Here is a 21,123-nt window from a genome sequence, read left to right on the forward strand (position 1 = left end):
GCTGATATTTTGAAAGTTAGTGGGATACTTCCATTTGGTACTGGGATTGTGCATACACTTTTTTAAAAGATCAAATGATCTTTTAAAAAATGGCTTGGGCCTTAGGCGCTATTTATATCACTATCGATGCAAGGGCATACATGAAGGCAGAAGTAAATATAATCAGTACAGCCTACTCTGCAGCAACTGTGCTGAACTTTTGGGTTTGATTGATTGGTTAGAATATTTTCTTTTATAGAGAATATGTTGAGTTTAAGCACGAGTGTATTTCCTGAAAACCTAATTTTAAATGTGCAGCCAAAGATATTTGCCACTGAGCAGTCAATCCTTGAAAGAAATCCTATCTGCATAAGATCAAAAACATTTTACACAGCTGTAAACACTGGATGAGGATCAGGAAAAATAGAGGTTTGGGGGTTTGGTCAGTCCTAAGACAGAGATGAGATACATGTTTTAAAATAACTTATCTTTTTGAAGAGACTTTTGTAGAATTATACAGCATTTAACCTGCTTTTCACATTTAAAAAACTATCAGCATGGGGAAATGTTTGATTTTCTTTTGCTAAAGAAAATATTTTCTCTTCACTTAGGATGGACAAAATTTTTAATACTATAATATTGGGAGAACAGTAACCCTGAGTACAATATATCCCCCGAAGATTTAAATCTCACTTAATTCAAGGCTGTTCCCAGGTCCAGGAATGAAAATTTACAGCAGTCCTTATTTTAAGACAGCAGATATTTTGGACTGGAGGCTGATAGAAAAGCTACAAAATATTCCATCCTCCAGCAGATTTTCCTTTTTACAAAGCCTGAGATTCTCAGAATCTGAAAGCTAAGAATCAGATTTCTCTTTCAGGTAGATGTGAATAACATCCCCAAATCTGATGCAAGTTGAACAAAAGACAATCAATACTGTGAGTCATTTGGTGCCATTTAATCATTGATTTAAACTGAGAGCTTTACTTAAATATCAGTGACACAATGCTGCTATTAAAAAATGGTTCGCACAATAGGACAATTAGAAGAAGAGGGATGAGGCAACAATAGTGTTTTCTAAATGTTTACATATCCAAAATGACAGCCTAAAAGAAGTTCCTTTTTTTACTATAGCTAGCAGTCTTTAACTACCATTTGGAAAGTAGTTTCTTTCACTTCTTGTGACATATTATCAGTTGGAAAGCATAGCTAATATTTAGTTTTAGATCCATTTCAAGGAAGGTATGCTAATACATTAGCTCTTCTTACCTTTTACTGTACAAAAAAAATCCCCAAACCCTTAACTTCAAGCCTGGTAGATTTAAAAAAAAACATACTTAGTAAGTAGTACTTAATGTATCCTGACCCCCAAGGACATCACAGTATAACACCTGAATTCTAATATCCTGAAATAGCTTGAAGTACTATCACATTCTGAAGAGAAGTGTCAACTACAACTCCTTTTCTACCACAAGCTTCATGAGAACAATCATTTAGAAGGACATTAGATGATGATTTACTGTACTTCACTATGGATAAGTGTGTGAAAAAGCAGATAGAACTTTCACCAACAGAGCCATAATTACGACTAGGTTTAATTCTCCAAGAGTTAGATTCCAAGATATTACCTTCTGAAGATTCAGACTTTATTGCAGAGACACCTGCTGAAGTATTTAGTTAGCCATAAGGAGATCAACAGAACTTTGATGACTACTTACTACAATTATAAGGGACGTGGTGGCTCAGTGGGTTAGGACGCTGAGCTTGTCGATCAGACGGTCAGCAGTTTGGCAGCTCGAATCCTGAGTGCCGCGTAACAGAGTGAGCGCCTGTTACTCGTCCCAGCTTCTGCTAACCTAGCAGTTCGAAAGCACATACAAATGCAAGTAGAAAAATAGGGACCACTATAGTGGGAAGGTAACAGTGTTCTGTGCATCTTTGGCGTCTAGTCATGCCGGCCACATGACCACGGAGATGTCCTCGGACAAGCGCCGGCTCTTCGGTTTTGAAATGGAGATGAGCACCGGCCCCTAGAGTTGGAAACGACTAGCACACATGTGCGGGGGAACCTTTACCTTTACCTTTTACTACAGTTAACTGTCTGGTTTCTTTAGGTTTCCTGGTTTCCAAAGTATCCCTCGTTTCTTTATTTAGCATTAAAGCAAAAAAATGCAAGACCAACACAAGCACATGTTGATTCGGAGATGTAATGGAAAGGACATTTTCAATAGAAGGGTGTCAAGCTATGGTCTCCCTGATTTAAATCAAAAACATTTTTGTTCCAGCCCAGCTTCAGTAGTTAACCAGTTAGTATGTAAGCCACCAGAAAAGGCATTGAATTCTATCCTTAACCACTGCTCATTTTTCTTTTTCCCTTTGTGCCCAGCAAATTACATGTGAATAATATAACTGGATAAAACAAATAGTTGTTCTGAAAATATTTTTCTTTTTTTTCATTTCAATTCAGTTTTCTATTTGAGGGGAAAATATGTTGGTGGCAAATTGATCAATACAATGGAGACTTATGCTGCTGGTTTTGATTAGGGACAGAGTCATGGAATCAAATGGCAACAATGACTGTTGTGGCCTCATGTTTTCAATTCTGTTTCAGTATGTTTCCAACAAGAGCTCATAAAACTCCTTGGAAAGCTACACCTTGTCTAATAGCTTTCGTTTGTAAAAAGCGCTTGTGTCCAGGCCAAGTTAATTAAAATTAGTTAGTGAAGTAGGGTGGTATGTATGTTCATGCACACACACACACGTGTGTGTGAGACAAACAATTTGGACATCATAACTTAAGATGTAGATCAGAAGTCAATTATTACTAGAATGCTAAAGACAGTACGTTCAACAGATTGCATTGCATGCCCGAAGCATACAGTTTTATATCTGGAAATTTTTACGTCCCCTTTTTCCTCAGCTTCAAAGGGATGTTAATGGTATGGTTAATAAACAGAATTCAGCTTTCAAAAATTAAACAGAGCTGTCATGCTGAATATTATAGCATAAAGAGGAGGAGTTTAAGATGATCTCCCATAGATCACCTTCTCTGTAAACACCATCCATTTTTCAAAAGCATCAACCAGAATATTTTTCTCCCATTGTTCTTCATAGCTTTCTGGTGCATGGGGGAGAGGGGAACGAGGAAAGGAGGGTATTACTAAAATTGTATCTGAGAAAGGTTTAAATTCCTACTGTCCAAGAATTGATCACATAGACCTGGTTCAATCATTACACCAAACTGTAAAGAGGTTTGTTTGGTTTTAGCTTAACATACCACATGAACCGATTGATAATCTTAGTATCATGTGTGGAACCGATCAATAGATGTCATGGGGGGAAAAAAAGATGCGTTCTTCAGTATTCCAGAGTACAGAATATGCAATCATGGATAGGACTATAGATCTAGTTGAATGTTAGGGGGGAAAAAAATCTCACCAAACCATCTGACAATAGAACTAATTATCCAGGCAGGTGGTGGGCTTCCCTTCACTGGATGTTCTTAAGCAAAGGATGGACAGCCATCTGCCGGGAATGTTTTAATTTGGATCCCTGCCCTAAGCAGCGGGTTTGGATTGAGTGCTTAAATGACCCTTGCCAACTCTTGCTTCTGACCTTTTACTTACAAAGCTTGTATTTTGCCACTGAACTCTGGCCATGTGCCTTCTGTGGCTCTAATTCATTGAAGTAAAGAAGGACTACTCAAGCATCCTTTCCGATCTACAGATAAGAACTAAAAACAAAAGAAAATTTATGTAGTGGTGTGTGGACATGATGGAAGCAAGCAGGGCTTTTTTTCTCATAGAACGCTCAGAACGGAGTTCCAGCACCTTTTTTGGATGGAACCTTGTAGGGTAGGCAAGGCAGGTTGTATGACGTGTGAGTTCCAGCACCTTTTTCTTTTACAAAAAAAGCACTGGAAGCAAGGATGGTTGGAATGACAGAAAATGTAAGAACTGGAAATTGTGCTAGTGGAAACTAGATTTAGCTACATTTTCCTCTTTTCCTATCTTATGCATCAAAATTCTTTCGCTTATTATTTATTAACACTTTTCTGTATTTTACATATAAGTTGGCCTATTCTGAAAAGGGGCATCATATATAGGAATGCAGAAATGGGAACCTTCATCCTAAACTTTCCAAGGAGAATAAATAAATACCATAGGCCTGGGGACATTTTAAGCTGAAAAGCAGCCGATGGTTCATTTGAGCTATCTTCCTATTCTTTTCATATCCTCCCTTGACAACTTCTGTTTGTCTTGCCCCTTTGTAGTTAGTGGCCCAGTAAAGAACTCTTGGTGGTATGTTTTAACTGATACACTTCTGATCATTTCAAATGCTTGTTTACTTCCTGCCCTCAAAGCTGTGCTTATGCATCTCTACCTACAATAGTCACCAGTCTTCTTCCAAACTAAGTTTGTAGTCAAACTAGAAAGAATAGAAAGCAGTGTGTAACTAGCTTAGTTGTTGTTGGACATCCCAGAAGATACAATTTCCATAAAGAGTGTAAAAAGCACGTATAACATTCACTAGGAAACTTATCTAGATATGGGAGAACTATCATGAATGCCAATTTGCAGTCTGCAATTTGAAAGCCAGGTAGCCATATATCTTCAACAACAGTTAATTCAGATATTTGATTATTTAATTAGCCTAACAGAAAAAATGGAGATCCAAATTAAAAAAACAACAGCTACAGATTATTATGATGAAACAGCCTTCAAAAGACATTATTTATTGTTTCCCAGTTTATATAACAGATTTATTAAAAAAAATGTTACTCAAGTAGCAGTTGAAGGTGAACTGATTTATTAGACAGAATAATTGAAGAGCACCATTTTAAATTATCTAGATGACAGAGAATAATGTATTAAAATTAAAACGCACAGGACCAGGTGTTCAAAGATCATTAACATTATAGAAAAATAATTCCTGCAGTTCTCAGGTTATTTACTGAATGTATTTCCAACACCAGCCCATTTTTCCCCCACATCAAACACATTTCAAAATGTATTGAAATCTAGAGTTCGAAGAATTTTGCCAATGTGTAATTGACTTTAAATGAGTATTAAATTAGCACACGTACACATTAGCAGCAGTTACCACACAGTGCTTGCTAGTTTAGTTCAGTGGGTTCAATGCTTATTGATTATATCCCATCTAGTGCACAGGAGGGGATATAACGTACTTGCTTCAAATTCCTGATTCTAACCTCTCAGCCTCATTAGATGACTTCTGAAAGAATGGAAGCATTTAGGTATGCTAGTTTATCTGTAACAGGAAAGGACCGTCCATTAAAAAAAACACCCACAATTACAGCTGTTACATGTTATAGGTGTTTAAAGTTTTTATAATACAAATGTTATATATTGCTATTCAGAAAGAGACTTTGTTAAACAGATGTGATTTTATTCCTTACAATTTTAACAAACACTTTTGGTGAGGAAGCTAAAGCAAATGAAACAACAACCAATGTTTGCCATAATGTGTTTTCAAAACAGACATGACATTCTGGCTACTGTACTGTAGTGAAATACAAACATCCTTTTGCTATGGTATGTAGCAGGTTAGTGAACACATACAATACTGAAAAGGATCAAGAATAATAATTTGGAACATCAGTAACAAGATCTGTTTTAAAAATAGTCAAAGATCAATTACACTGATGAAGTGTCTTTTAATATCTATGCAATCAGGCTCATAAGCTTGCTGTATTAAAATCCCCATCAGCATGTGTGTGTGTATTGTGTTTGTGTGTTCCTTACTCTCTCATCTATATCTACTTAAACCTACCTACCTACCTATCTACCTATCTCTCTATATCACAAGATGAACTTACAGTACTTACAGTTCTTCTTTTTGTGGTAGAAGAACAACAGTTGGAAAACAGGATAAATACATAAGCCTGTAACTCAGCTAATTTAGGGCATTTCCATACTGTTCCAATTTTTCATCTCCAATCCTCAAAAGCAGGTTCTGCCAACTGTACAAGGCTGAGGCAAAGTAAACAGTCTTTCACCTTCTTTCCAATAAAGCGATAGAATGGACTTTACATAAACCTCCCCAGGTTGGGTACATTTGTCTTGTAAAATAGTCTTGAGTGGATATTCTGAGGGGGGAGATGCACAGCTATCAAGTCGCCTTTCCCTTCAAAAGATCTGCAAAGGCTATTCAAGGAGGAGGTTTGAGGCTCTGCAGAAGCCTAATAGAGAGCTGTAGCATTTTAAAGAAAATTTTAGGTTTACAGCAGTTTCAAACACACTCTGGCTGAGGCAGAAATAAATTGGCTTAGTTCTCAAGCCCAGTCAAGATGATAGCAGCACAGATGTTCAGAAATGCTTTCAAACTGGAACAATATTCTTATCAGGCAGTTTCTTTAGCCTATCTGACTTTTTTGGTTTTTTTTATTTATATGATTTATATGGCTGCCCATCTCAATGGTAACTCTGGACAGCGAACGAAGTTGAAACAATACAGCCATGACACCTGAGCTTAAAACAATAAACCCAAGTCATAAAAGCAGCATTACCAGTAGAGCTCGTCTAACCTAGCCCAAATGCCTGGGGAAACAGCCTGGTCTTCAGTGCCTTACAAATAGCTAACAGGGTCGGAGCCATCTGGGCCTCTGCAGGGATGCTGTTCTACAGGACAGGCACTATCAGATGGAAGGCATGGCTCCCGGGTCCAAAACGATGCCACCGCTTGATGAAAAGGACTTGGAGCCCATCCTCTCTGTAAGAGCTGGTGGGGTGTGCAGAAACAAGAAGTGATCCTGCAAATAGCAAATGCAGGGCTTTATAGGTGATAGCAAGCACCGAGCATGGTACACAGTAGCCTTCTCAGAGCCAATGCAGCTTGCACTGCAGTGTTATACATGCGTAATAAGAAACATCAAATTTAATAGCATCACTGCATTCCGGACCAGCTGCAGCTGCTGAAAATTCTTCAAGGGCAGTCCCATATAGACCATGTTATAGGAAGTGACTAAGGCAGGAGTCACTATGATCTAAGAATGGGGATAACTGTTCCTAAAGACAAAACTGTGAAAACATCTCCCTAGCTATAACTGAGTCCAAATTTTCTGAACTGCTCCATCTGGGGAAATGCATTGCCAGGCAGAATTAAAGACAGAAAATCTCCAGAGCTAGATACTTAAATCCAGTAGCCACTTAGTCTTGCCAGGGGTGAGCCAAAGCCTATTTCCCCCATCCAGATCCCCACAGCCTTCAGAGACTGGGAAAGAATCACAGCAGAATCATTTGGTTGGCCTGAGGTTGAAAGATATAATTAGGTATCATTAGCATACTAATAATATGAACCTCAAACTGGCATGACCTCATCCAGTAGCCTCAGGTATATGTTAAACAGGAGTGGGAGGAGAGAAGAACTCTGAGGCCTGCCACAGAGCAGAGGTCTCAGGTCAACTTCTACACCTCTCACCATTGACTGGAACCAGCCCTGTTGAAAGGAGAACCACTGTAATACAGTACTTCTCATTACCAATCCCCTGAGCTGGAGATAGCATTGAGGGCTATTGAGATTAAGGAGGGCCAGGATGGATGTACCATCCTATTCCAAACCTACTAGAGATCATCAAGAAGATCAATCAATGTTGCCTCAGTACTGGGCCTGACTGAACTTGCTTACAAAATTTATATTTTTCAGATAATGAACTTTAGATGAATGAAAATAGCAGCAGATTCAAGCCCAAGACACAAATAGATGAGATGACTTTACTGCAGATGCCAAAGAAGCCCTTATAGTGAAGATCAGCTACTGCAGAATCTAGGAATCTAGCTATATTATGTCAGTTCTTGAGTTTCCTCTGCCCTTAGGTGATAGCAGACTTTTTGACATTCATTTCTCAGCCTTGGGTGTTAAGGGCGCTTTCAGAGTGTTTCTCTGATCTTTTGACTCTTCACTTCCATTATCATTGGCTGAAAACATTCCTTCCACCCCCAAACAACCTGAGAATCTGCAGCAAAGAATTTCTGAAACCACTGCAGCAGATTTCAAGGGTTCATCACAAAAGCAAAAAGTGAGAGATGAGACTATCTTGTGAACAGAAACCTGTTCACACCATGTCGAATGTAACTCTAGGTTTTTAGGATTTAAATTCTGATCTTCCCAATATTGTGTGTAAATAAATGCATGGCCATTATTAACTGTGGAACAATATCAATCACATTAATAAAGGAGAATATTTGTAGCACAGGGTTGACATGAGGGGTCCTTGGTGTTCTCTGAGCTTTCTTGTTTTCTTGCAGACGTTTCATTATACAAACCAGGTAACATCATCAGTGCTGGTAAGGAGCGCTATTTGCTATCAGCTTGTCTGGTGGCTTGCCTGTCACCACCCCCACCAATACTGACAGGCAAGCCACCAGAATATAAAGTTGACAGCAAGCTGCACTCCTTACTAGCACTGATTAGGTTACTTAGTTTGGGAAATGAAACGTCTGCAAGAAAACAAGCGAGCACCAAAGAGCAATTACATTTTCAAGGTGAAAGGAATGTGCAAACTGCAGCATTCGTGGATTCCCCCTTCAGTGCAGAGGCATCAGTTCAAAAATCTGTACCTCATAAACTATGAGTCCACATATGCTAGACATGGTCCCATAGGCACTGAGTTCACTAGGTAGGAAAGAGAAGTGCAAACAAAAAACATGTCCACACCATTTACAACACTGCAGTGGTTTTTATTTAATCTTCTCTTTCTTCCCCTCAGCTGATAGGCCTGTCGTTTTCAAAAATCCAGAGATTCTGCTATTCCTTCATATAAGTACGCTATTTTTAATATATTTATTTCTCTGAACAGCAAGAAAAATAATTAACATCATAGGTTAGGCAGGGTTGGCCCAAAAGCTTTCCTTAACTTTAACAACTATCAGAGGGACAGATTCCATATAAAACATATTTTCAATTATCAAATAAACGTGGCAAATTTATGCATTTACGTAAACATGAATTTTAATAAATTTGAAATCTATATTTGATACAGAAATGAAGCTGCTAGTATAATAGTATATTTTCCTATATTTTTTGCAAATGCAATAAATATTAGATATAATCTATAGGTTCTGTTGCATATTAGCTTCATAGCGATGAAATATCTCCATGAGAAATATAAGAAAGATTCAATTTATGCAAGCTATGTAATGCTTGGCTATGAATATTATCAAACAATTGCATGTTCATAATATATATTTTTTATAATACAGAACTAGCTCTTCAGTTAAAACAGAAGCTGCTAGAACTATATCCACCCATTTTGCAAAATCACAGAAAGCACCTTCAATTGTCAACCACTTGTAGATTTGAAAATGGAAGCAACTCAGTATTCACGAGTCATTTGTTGATCAAATACCTAGCTTGCAATTTTGATCAAAATGCACTTCAAAAACTTCATTTTGTGGTTTGACAAGTTCATAAGAAAACACAATTAACAAAAATCACGATTTGCAGAAAGCACTTTAAAGTTAGGCAATGCCCTCGGGATGTTCAAGCATGGATATTATGGATATATAGGCTTCCTTCCTCCCGTATCTGCCAAGAACTTAGAGCTATAAATCTATCCTGTCATCCTGAATCAAGAGGAAAACATAACTCTTGCCTGTTGAGAAAGTGTGTTTGCGCTATGTATTCTCCTTTCAGAGATACAATTGACAAAAACGTCTTCAGAAATATATCTGGGAAAACAAAGAACTCTCTAGTGAATGGAGCGGGTTAAATTCCACTTCACTTTCTTAATCTAACGTATGTGTAGATTAAGCTGCTGCAACTCTGCTTTCACTTAGAAACTCAAATTACAATATAATACTGTTTCCACACATACACACATCAACTATTGGTTTCTACGTAACCTGATTAGAAATGGAAAGATATATTTTTTTTTGGTACAGTTTTGCTTGCTTTACTTTTTGTTGACTAGTTAAACATTTTTCAAGAATTTGTTCCTTTACTGGAAAAAACACAAACCTTATTTATAAGATTAAACAGTTAAGTTGTACCCAATAATAACAAGGGATGCTTATTGTTTCACCGTTACATTGGATATATTATCCTATTATAAGAAAATTGTTTTTTTAAAAAAATGCTTGTTTACATTACACAAGAGTTCAAGCTTGTCAATGTTGTGCTTTTTTCTCTTTTTCAAAAAAAAAAAAAGGGTCATAAATGGTTGGCATGATGTAACTTCCCCCTCCCCCTTACTTAGCTTAAGTAATGACTTGATGAGGAATTGTTGCTTTTCTTGGCAATCACCAAATATTCCAATCTTTCCCCTTCACCATGTTAATTTTGATTTTGCAATGTAAGCAGTGCAGCTTTTTCCTGGAGCTTCTGCACATGGCAAAATATGTTGCTGTTCAAGGAGATTAAATCAAACTGAACATAAGTCCAGAATCCAATATCCAAAGATATTAGCTAGGGTCTACTCAATATCTCTGAACATTAAACTTAACCTGTCTGCCGACAATGGGCAGAGAATTAGTCCCCTTGAACATATTATAAAATAATTTAGATATATTTTATATATCATCTATATCACAATCCTCATACAAGGAATAATGGCATCTAACAAATCACATTTGAATATATGAACAAAAGGTTTTACTTGGGCACATAAACCCCTCATAAACAATTCTTATAGTAATTTGAGCAATATACAAACCCTATAAAATACTTCATGGCAAATTTACTACAGTGAAGTTTTGGATGAAATTGGATCTGGGCCACTGAATACTTATAGCACCATTTCAACTTCTGGAAAGCAAAAGGTATGATGACCTTGTATCACGTAACAGTTTTCTTCGAACTACAAAAACAAAGCTACTGTGCAGTAGCTAAAGACACTAAATGAAAGATTTATTTAAAATCAGAATCTAACTTTATAAAATAGGTAGAGATTATTATTTTACATTTAAGTTTATCATTTTCCATAGAGAATACATTTTTAGACTGCTCTAAAATTTCAATACAAAATAAGTGTAAATCAAGTTGAATAAAAATATATTATACTAAAATTTATACTTTTCTGTATGCAAGCTAATTCTGTTGCTCAAAACCAACAGTACATCGTCTGGTTTTCTGTAAATGTTTAGAATTTCTCATTCACCTGAGGTATTCAGAAAACAAGTTAAACATAAACACTTCTCTTTCTGTGTTTTTGTTATTTCTTTTGTATTTCTTTAAATCTATCTTACTGTTATCAATTATATTCTTTCCTTTTCATTATCATTAAGTAAACAAAGCTTATTTTTATTTTATTTCAGTACCCTGACAGAACAAACCCCAGCTATATTTCCAACTATTATGGCACCGTATTGACCTTCTTGCTGTATATTTTCCACACTTTTAAAGTATGTGCATATTTCGTACCTCAGTCTTTGCAAGTAAACAAGATTATTTTACTACCAAAGATACCATACTGTGTATTATTTTAAGTGCACAGTTGCATATATTCATGCAGACTTTATAGGAATGAAAAAAAATATGTGGAATGTATATAATGGGAACAAAAGGTTGGCCCCATATAGTGACACAAGTCGTTTTATTTGCATCATCAAATTATATACGTGGTCTCTCTCTCTCTCTCTCTCCTTTCCCCTCCCTCCTTCCCTTCCTCATGTCCTTTGGATCATAAATAAAATGGATCATTTGCCCCAAATAAACATTTAACATTCAGAGGGGAAGGGAGGGAAGAGAGAATAAGCAGTAGAATCCATAACTTAATTAAACTGGCAAATTTCAACTTATATCATTCCATGGACCATCTATACCTTAAAGAGCAATTTGTAGCATGAATGCTAAAAGTTTTTGAGTGCTGCTATAAGTAAGGGGGATATTGTTCCTATCAGTCATGACCTCTGTGACTATAAGGGAAAAACAGCATAGACTAGAACTCTGTTTCAGCTCCAGTACTGATGAAAAAGCCCAATGCAATCAAAGTCTGGGTTTCCAATTATGTCCTTAGTGTGGCAGGGAGGAACCCCATGACAAGAGGGAGAAGCATTAGAGAAGTTTAGGCAAATGAAACAGTGTCTTTCACAAGGAAACAGATCCTCCACAGATATATAAAAGCAGTGTGCATGAGGTTTCCTCCAAACAGCTCATTGGAGCAGATTCTTATTTCTTGTTTGGCAGTAATTTAGCTTAGCTTGTTGTGGATCAGGATATGTGTCTGGTGCTTATTCTCTAAGACACTAAAAGGCAGTTAAAACCAAGAGTTAATTCAGATAGCAACCTGCTTTTTTCCCAATCAAACGCATTACCTTCCAGCAGATTTCACTTGCTAATATTTCTGAATTCAAATTGACCTAATAAAAATATTGAAATTTAATAACAAAGAACATTCCAAGAAGCAGTGCCCTTTCTTTTGAAGAAAGTGTAGTGTAAATTGAGAATGACGGCAAAGAAAGGCGAGCTTTTTTGTTTGGTTCCAATTTGGCCACCCGTGGCTTCCTGATGTGCTTTTCTTCATTCCAAGTTTCTGTATTTGGTGAACAGATTGTAGAGCACTCTCAGCGTTGACTTCAAGTCACAGTTGACAATGTCTATATAGAAGAAGTGGGGGAGGGAAGGAAAGGTGAGCTTTTTAAATAACCTGAAATTACAGTGAACAAATTAAAAGGCCCACACTGGGAAAAAACATAATCACACATTCGCATTTATAGGCCAAGACTGTGGTATTTCTATGCAGTAATACTACTGAAAGCTGTTTGATTTTAATAGAGTTTTAGCAGCCAATCTACAGGGTCATAATAAAAGCTGGCCACAAGTGACAAGTGGAATAGGCCCGTGCAGCTTTGGACCCATGAAACCAAATGCAACCCACCCACTATCTAATCATGGCTCACTAAGTAGGCGATAGTCCTTCTGGTTTTGCAGCTCACGTGGGATTAAAAACATATGGGGTGATCAGGCACTTGGCAGGCTAAAACAAGTGGTTCAGAAAGACGTTATTAGACTCAGTTGGTCAAGTTGTTCTGTAGCTCTGAGTTTGTTAGTAGAGCTGAAGCTGAAAAACCTAGAAACCAAAACATTTCTCGAGCTTCTGCATGGCCTGTGAGGACTTTTTGACTAAGATGAGAAAAAATGATGGTCTGCCACCATCCACTGACCAAAACAAGTTGTTTAATACATAGAATGAAGTCTACTGCTAAGCTTGTAAGCCGCCCTGAGTCTTCGGAGAAGGGCGGGATATAAATGGAATAAAAATAAAAATAAAATAAAATAAAACATGGCTTCCATAAGTCATGTCATTTGTTTTCTTGCTGCTATAGCAAAAAAGGCATTGTCAGGGCCCTCTAGAACAGGGCTCTTCAAACTTGGCAACTTTAAAACTTGTGGACTTCAACTCCTAGAATTCTTCAGCCAGCCCTGGCTGGCTGAGGAATTCTGGGAGTTGAAGTCCACAAGTCTTAAAGTAGCTAAGTTTGAAGACCCCTCCTCTAGAGCATCTGCCAGGCCTGATATTTCACTCTTTGAGCTTCCAATGTGAGGTTTTGGCCAGACATGGCTCTCTGGAATGACCACCAGATTCGTTACTTCTTACTAAGAATTCCTCAGAGTTGTCCACTGGAGAACAGGTTGCCACCAAAGGCTGCTCTGAAAAGTCCTCAGACTGAAGTACATATGGAGCTAGTTGTTCCTGGCAGTGGGTCTGGAGAACTGTGGGCGGGGCCTAATTCCAACCTGCCATTCATTCTTGGTTTGCCCACTGAGGCTGAGATGTATGCTGAATGTGAGTCAGTGTCAGAATCCATTTATATCATATTCATAAATGGAATGTTTCAAACATTATTCCATGGATTCTGCCATCTCCCGAAGAGAATAGAATAGATGTGTATTGAACCGGCAATAGGCATTTCAAAGGAAAGGAGAAGCCTTTTGAACTGGGGAAACAAAAGGGGGGGCTAGCATCTGGCTTTTGTCACGGAAGACAGCAATAAAACATGAAGGGTCCTAAGTTCCTTTTTCCCACGAGATGGATGATATGAGAGAAAGGATGGGGGACTGACCAAATGGGGTTAAGGGGGGTTAAACCGGGAACTCTTTATAAGGGTTTACTTCGTGGAATAATATTAAATCCTGTCTCGTTCCTACAACCAAGCATGTCATAGTAAAGATTCTTTTTGGAATAGATTTGACTCCAAGAATTTTGTCTTCCTAAGACGTGTTTTGGTGTGGGTCCTGACAGTCAGTCCTGTTACTATGCAACTTGTCTCAAAAGCCTTATCATATCTCAGTGAATATCCATTTGATTCTGAATGTCAACAGTGAACATGGGATTTCTAAAAAGACTAGCAAGTGGCCTCGAATCCAAATTTGCAGCACTGACTCTGCAAATCTCAGAGCTTCCTTCAGTGTAAGTCTTTTGGCAACTAACTACAGAGATAGTTTACATTCTTTCAGGATAATGTCTCAAAGTGCTAGTCTCACCCACAGCTCTGGGATTAGTTATTGATCTCCCAAGCAAGGACTAACTAGGTCTGCCCAAGTTCTGAGATAGACTAAATTCAATTGGATTTGCTGCTCAAAAACAAGAGATATTTTAAACATTTAAACAAAAATTCAGTAATAATTCTAATTATAGTACTCAAGGTTGAATATATATCAGAAACCAAACAAGGGAAACTTAAAATTGGATATTTTGAGTGGGATAGCAATAGTATTTAGGCTTATATACTGCCCATGCTTTACAGCGCTTCCTTGGTGGTTTACAATGCAGAAGCATTATTTGCATATTGGCCCCCACAATCTGGGTCCTCATTTTAGCGACCTCAGAAGGATGGAAGGCTGAGTTAACCTTGAGCCCTGGAAGGATCAAACTCCAGGCTGTTGGCAGAGTTTGCCTGCAATGCTGTACTTTAAACACTGCGCCACCAGGGCTCCTCAAGGATAGCACCTGGATTTATTTTATTTTTGGTTTTGGTCTGGCCTGGTTTACTCCAGCCTTATACCCTCATGATGAATGGGATGACCACTTCCAAAATTCCCAGAAATGGACCAGGGCTAGCTGAGTATTCTGGAACTCACAATCCAATTTCATCAGACACTTGTTGGGCAAGCATGAAAAGAAAATGCTATTTTGAAGACACAGTTATACCTTTTCTCTTTTTAGGCTCCATGCACGCTACAACATATTCACACTGTGCATACGACAGGTACCAGGGAAAGATTCTAATTTATTGTGTGTTGTCTTTGGCAAATATATTCTATATTAAGATATTAAGAAGAACTGAACATGAGATTGGATCTGCTGCCTGTGATTGCTTTTGAGACCGCTTATGTGTTTAGAATGAACACAGATTAATATAACATTTGATTTATTCTGTCAGTTGTAAATACGTGGGAGGCATGTTTAAAGTAGTTTGTTAAATGACCTTTATAGCTCCAGGTTATTTAAATATTGGTTGTTTCAAAATCTTGACAATGGGACCCCAAATGCAGCTTCTGTAGACTTCAGTGTGCCCTCCCCCCTATCACTTGTTATGCCTGTCAGGCTTTTTGAATTATCAGATGTATCTTTTTCTTTTAATCATCATTTTCTTCAAGAGAAATAGTAGGATGAAATTCTCCAAAGCAAAAATGCAATCCTTCAGCATTCCTCCGCCCCTCCCTCTGAATATTTCTGTTCCCCATAAAAATGAGGAATGAATATCTGAAGAACAGGCAATGCCTATCTGTGAGAATTGGTGCCCATGAAGGGGGAGCTGGTGTAATGGACTACAATAAAGCAGCAGTTTCCCAAGAAGTGGGGAGCCCATTCCATAAAGGGGGATGAGACAAGAGGCAGCACAGCCTGGAGCTGGTTAGGAGGCTGAGAAAGAGAGTTAGGATAGCCACTCCCTAGCCTAGATCTTCTGGGGTGTATCAGTTAGGGCAAGAGTAGAATCTGGCAAGATTCTGTCTATTGTGTTGTAGGCAAATAAAGAACTAAATTCTGGCTGAATTGCTCTTCAAACAAACAATTCTTGGGCTTAGCCTGACTTAAAAAGGACACTTGTAAGGCAAAAAAAGGAGTACAGGGTAGGCATTTAATAGTTTGGACACACATGCACACATATTCACACACACTCGTTTTGTAACTGGTTATGCCAACAATTTCAACTTGTGAAGGGCAACCCTCCTGCTGCAAACATTTTAAAAGAATGGCCAACACACTCTTAAATGTCCCACCAGTCCAAAAAGGCTAAGGGCTCTGCTTTTGTCAGTCATTCTTGGTAGAAAGGACAATATTACAGCTTTGAGGAAAGTTATTGCTAGATGTTGGGGGGCAGTAAAAAATAAATGATTTTTACACAGCAGTCAGCAAAAAAAAAAAGAACCCAGGCAAATACTCTTATGCTGAACTTACAGAATTTTTCTCTTTAAGATGAAAGTAAAGCTACTTGAAAGCTGGGAGAGGAACATTTTATTTCATTGGTGACAAAGCTGCCCATTCTATTTATAGATAAAAGATCGGACACCCAATTTCTTATTCTGTTCTTGTTCCTAACTATTTTTTATTCAGGAAAACAAGGGAAGAATTTAAAAGCTATTTTATGTTCACATTGTGATTATTAAAATGCTTCTCCGTACTGGGTACTTGCTAGAAAATTTAAGTATGGACACTGTGGCCAGATGTAACAACATATAAAACAGATGTGTTTTTCCATTCATATTGAGCAGGAAGTTTCATCTTAAGCATGTCAATAATTGTACATGAATGCTGAAACGTCTGGATGGTTTGATTTGTACAAGAGGAAAAAAAATCAACCATTTCTCTAAGCAGTCAATACCTGAAAAACTGAAATGCTGTAATAATATTAATGGGTCATAAAGGATGGGGAATCATAATATTTCTCTATTTTCAGCCTAACTCTACAATTCCCACTCTATCTTCACTCAGTTGGACTGATGCCACGAGGTAAAATTTGACTCCATATGTAGATAGATAACACAAAGTAGCTCCTGCTAATGTTAACTCACAGCTCTTCTATTACTTGTTGTTTTTAGGGCATTTTAAAAAATTACCAATCCCCTTCCCCCTGCCATTTAAAGGAAAAATATTATTATTATTATTATTATTATTATTATTATTATTATTATTATTATTATTATTATTATTATTATTATTATTATTCAGTCAGCCAGATGTTCAGACTGGATTTGGCATTTTTATCTTCCTATCAAGTCCTTACCAAGGACCTGGGATAGGCATTTATGGTATTACAGATATCGTTGCAGGATGGAAGCAGTTCCTATTATTATTATTATTGTTGTTGTTATTATTATTATTATTTAATAGAGTTGGAAGGGACCTTGGAGGTCTTCTAGTTCAACCCCCTACTCAGACAGGAAACACTATACTATTTCAGACAAATGGTTGTCCAGTCTCTTCTTAAAAACATCCAGTGTAGGAGCATTCACAGCTTCTGGAGGCAGGTTGTTCCACATTTAAGGTGAAGAGTACTGTATTAAAATATCAAACCCTAGATGACAGGTAATTGTATTTGCCAAAGAAAATGGAATGAATTATTGAAAGTTATACCTAAGAGAAAAAAACTAGAGCAAATAGAGTAATGCAAGTGATGCACTTGTCCCTTCTTGCCCCTCTTCTACAAACAGCCATGCTTAGATGGGAAATAGTTTATTTAGGGTGTGCCCTATTCTATGTCCGGGCTTGCTGACAAATTGTAACATTTCCATGGCCATCAACAAAGTCACTAAATCCTAATCTGAGTTGATGTTGAACTTCATAAAATCTCACAACTCTGAATGTGATTTCATATTAGAGAGGTTTTAGTTTATTAGTTTAGTTTATTAGACTTATATACTGCCCTTCTCCCGTAGGACTCAGGGCGGTTCACAAGGTTTTTTAAAAGAAAACAATACCACAATTACAAAAATTAAAACAATTAAAATAATTATATTAACCTTGAATATAAAAATCCTAATTAAAATCCAATTTAAACCCCAATTAATACCCTCAGTCCAGGCCAGAAAGCTCAAAGAGCCAGGTCTTCAGGTCCCGGCGGAACAAGCGGAGGTCAGGGGCAGTCCTCAGCTCTACGGGCAGCTGGTTCCAAAGGGCCGGCGCACCCACAGAGAAGGCCCTCCCCCTGGGTATTGTCTGCTGGCAATAGAGATGAGATGAGAACAGCCCCCGCCCAAATACCCCCTGATTTCAGGAGTTATCCTTGCCACCTATTGGTTTGGCATCAAATTCATCAAATGAGTTCTTGCTAAATTCAAGAAAATAATTATTTCAACCAACTATATTCTGAATGTACAGGTCGTTCTCAAGTTACTACCATAATGGAGTCTGCCCAGTAAGTCATGATGGCAGGAAAGCAGGTTGGTCATGTGACCAACCCAATTTTATGACCTTTGTTGTGAAGTCATTAAGTGAAAGCTGCTGTTGTTAAGCAAATGACACAGTTGTTAAGTGAATCAACCCTTTGGTGCCAATTTTACTTTAAAAAACCCAGAAATAACTGCTGCTTTTGGCAAAACAGTCATAAAACTTGGTCACCTAATTGTAGCACGCTGCAAATGGCCATAAATGGGGCCTGGTTGCCAAGCACCTGAAGGGTAGTCACGGGATCATCAGAACATGGAATATGGATTAGACCCCAGATAGGTCCATTGGAACTTTGAATGGTTGCTAAGCAATCAATTGTAAGTTGAGGACTACCTATATCTGTTACTTTGATGGGAAATCTTGTGATTATGGTAGCATTATGATAAGTAAACGTCCTTTTCCAATCTTATAAAATCTCTATATTACAGAAAGAAGATCATTAATACTCTTTCTGTAAATCATCAAAGCTATTCAAAAGATCACATTTGGAAATTAATCAAATTTCCTCTGGACTAAAAAAAGAAACTTTAAGATTCATATCTACTTAAGATGTTAGAATTTCATATGTTTGTGTTTCTAAGACCATAACAAATAGCAGTGGAAAATAAATTAATCCTCATAATTAGGAAATTATGAAATGAAAATAGCAATTTATTTCCTATGAAACATTCCCTACATTTTTAGGTAGTTTTACCAATAAAATGTATCCTCAAGACATTCAACGAATACCTTCTGGCCTTGGCTTTGGTTTTTCCAGCCCTCCGTCTTGCATTAACTCAAATGCAAATGAGACATTGAGTACCTGATGGGTTAATTAAGAGAAAGCAGTTACAATTCTAGACTTGTTTACCTATAGTACATAACATAATGAAGCAGAAGAATACATTAAAAACAGAAGAGTGACATTTATTTAATCTTTATTTAAATCAAGTGTTATTGAGGGTTTTTTTGTGCAGTGCTATAAATTCTTTTAGGATGACGACCAGTGTAAACATAAATAGCCAAATTAATTCTTCTTTAAATGCATAAAAGTTTACCTTTTGTTCAAAACTGTCAGGAGTTAGGAAGAAGCTGTGAAGAGGCACAAAATAACCTTCAAGAAGACCCATCAGGAGCACCAGATATACACCATCTGCAAACTTTTAAAAATAACACTTTTTTTAGATCTAATCTTATAAAGATCACTCTTTGACATGATATAAATGCAATTGCTTGATTTTAAAGTTTTGTAAGCATAAATCCCTTCATGGATTACTGCCTTGTTGTGGCGAAGGGGCTTGCGTAATTCAATGAAGCTATGAGCTATGCCGTGCAGGGCCACCCAAGACGGACAGGTCATAGCAGAGAGTTCTGACAAAACGTGATCCACTGGAGAAGGAAATGGCAACCCACTCCAGTATCTTTGCCATGAAAACCCTATGGACAGTACCAAAAGGCAAAACGATATGACGCTGGAAGATGAGCCCCTCAGGTCGGAAGGCGTCCAATATGCTACTAGAGGGCTAGTACTAGTAGCGCCAGAAAGAATGAAGCTTCTGGGCCAAAGCCGAAAGGACGCTCAGCTGTGGATGTGTCTGGTGGTGAAAGGAAAGGAAAGTCCGATGCTGTAAAGATTTATTCTCCATAGGAACCTGGAATGTAAGATCCATGAATCAAGGAAAGCTGGACGTGGTCAAACAAGAGATGACAAGACTGAACATCGACATCTTGGGTATCAGCGAACTAAAATGGACAGGAATGGGTGAATTTAATTCAGATGACCATCAGGTATACTACTGCGGGCAAGAATCCCGCAGAAGAAATGGAGTAGCCTTCATAGTCAATAAAAGAATAGGAAAAGCAATACTGGGTTACAATCCTCAAAATGACAGAATGATCTCAGTTCGAATCCAAGGCAAACCATTTAATATCACAGTAGTCCAAGTCTATGCCCCAACCACCAGTGCGGAAGAGGATGAAATTGACCAGTTCTATGAAGCCCTACAGCACCTTATAGAACTAACACCAAAAAATGATGTCCTTATCATCATGGGGGATTGGAATGCTAAAGTAGGAAGCCAGAAGATAACCGGAATAACAGGCAAGTTTGGCTTTGGAGTACAAAATGAAGCAGGGCACAGGCTGATAGAATTTTGTCAAGAGAATACGATGGTCATAGCAAACACTCTTTTCCAACAACCCAAGAGACGGACATCACCAGAGGGTCAACAATGAAATCAGATTGACTATATGCTCTGCAGCCAAAGATGGAGAAGCTCTATACAGTCAGTAAAAACAAGACCAGGAGCTGACTGTGGCTCAGACCATGAGCTTCTCGTTGCAAAGTTTAGGCTTAAACTGAAGAAAGTAGGGAAAAGCGCTAGGCCAGTCAGGTATGAATTAAATCATATCCCTGTTGAATATACTGTAGAGGTGACAAATAGATTTAAGGAATTAGATCTGATAGACAGGGTGCCTGAGGAACTATGGACAGAGGTTCGCAACATTGTACAAGAGGTAGCAACCAAAACCATCCCAAAGAAAAAGAAATGCAAGAAAGCAAAATGGCTGTCTGAGGAAGCTTTGCAAATAGCTGAGGAAAGGAGGGAAGCGAAAGGCAAGGGAGAAAAAGAAAGATATGCCCAATTGAATGCAGAATTCCAGAGAATAGCTAGAAGAGATAAGAATGCCTTCTTAAATGAACAGTGCAAAGAAATAGAAGAAAACAATAGAATAGGGAGGACCAGAGATCTTTTCAAGAAAATTGGAGAGATGAAGGGAATGTTTAATGCAAAAATGGGCATGATAAAGGACCA

The 21,123-nt window shown here is 37.8% G+C and overlaps 1 protein-coding gene across 1 annotated transcript in view; it reads right to left on the bottom strand.

Annotated features, from left to right (window-relative positions):
* Window positions 1–4,608: 4,608 nt before the first annotated feature.
* The window catches only part of PARVA (parvin alpha), a 99,239-nt gene continuing 82,724 nt past the window's right edge, over window positions 4,609–21,123 (bottom strand). Inside the window, exons 11-13 of the mRNA XM_081346717.1 lie at window positions 19,366–19,467; window positions 19,058–19,130; window positions 4,609–12,533 (exon numbers count right to left, since the gene is read on the bottom strand). Of these exons, the coding sequence (XP_081202843.1) occupies window positions 12,457–12,533; window positions 19,058–19,130; window positions 19,366–19,467 (252 nt within the window). The 3' untranslated portion in view covers window positions 4,609–12,456. The remainder of the gene's footprint in view (window positions 12,534–19,057; window positions 19,131–19,365; window positions 19,468–21,123) is intronic.

This window comes from Vipera berus, assembly GCF_964194415.1.
Source record: "Vipera berus genome assembly, chromosome: 1".
Classification (NCBI taxonomy): Eukaryota; Metazoa; Chordata; class Lepidosauria; order Squamata; family Viperidae; genus Vipera; species Vipera berus.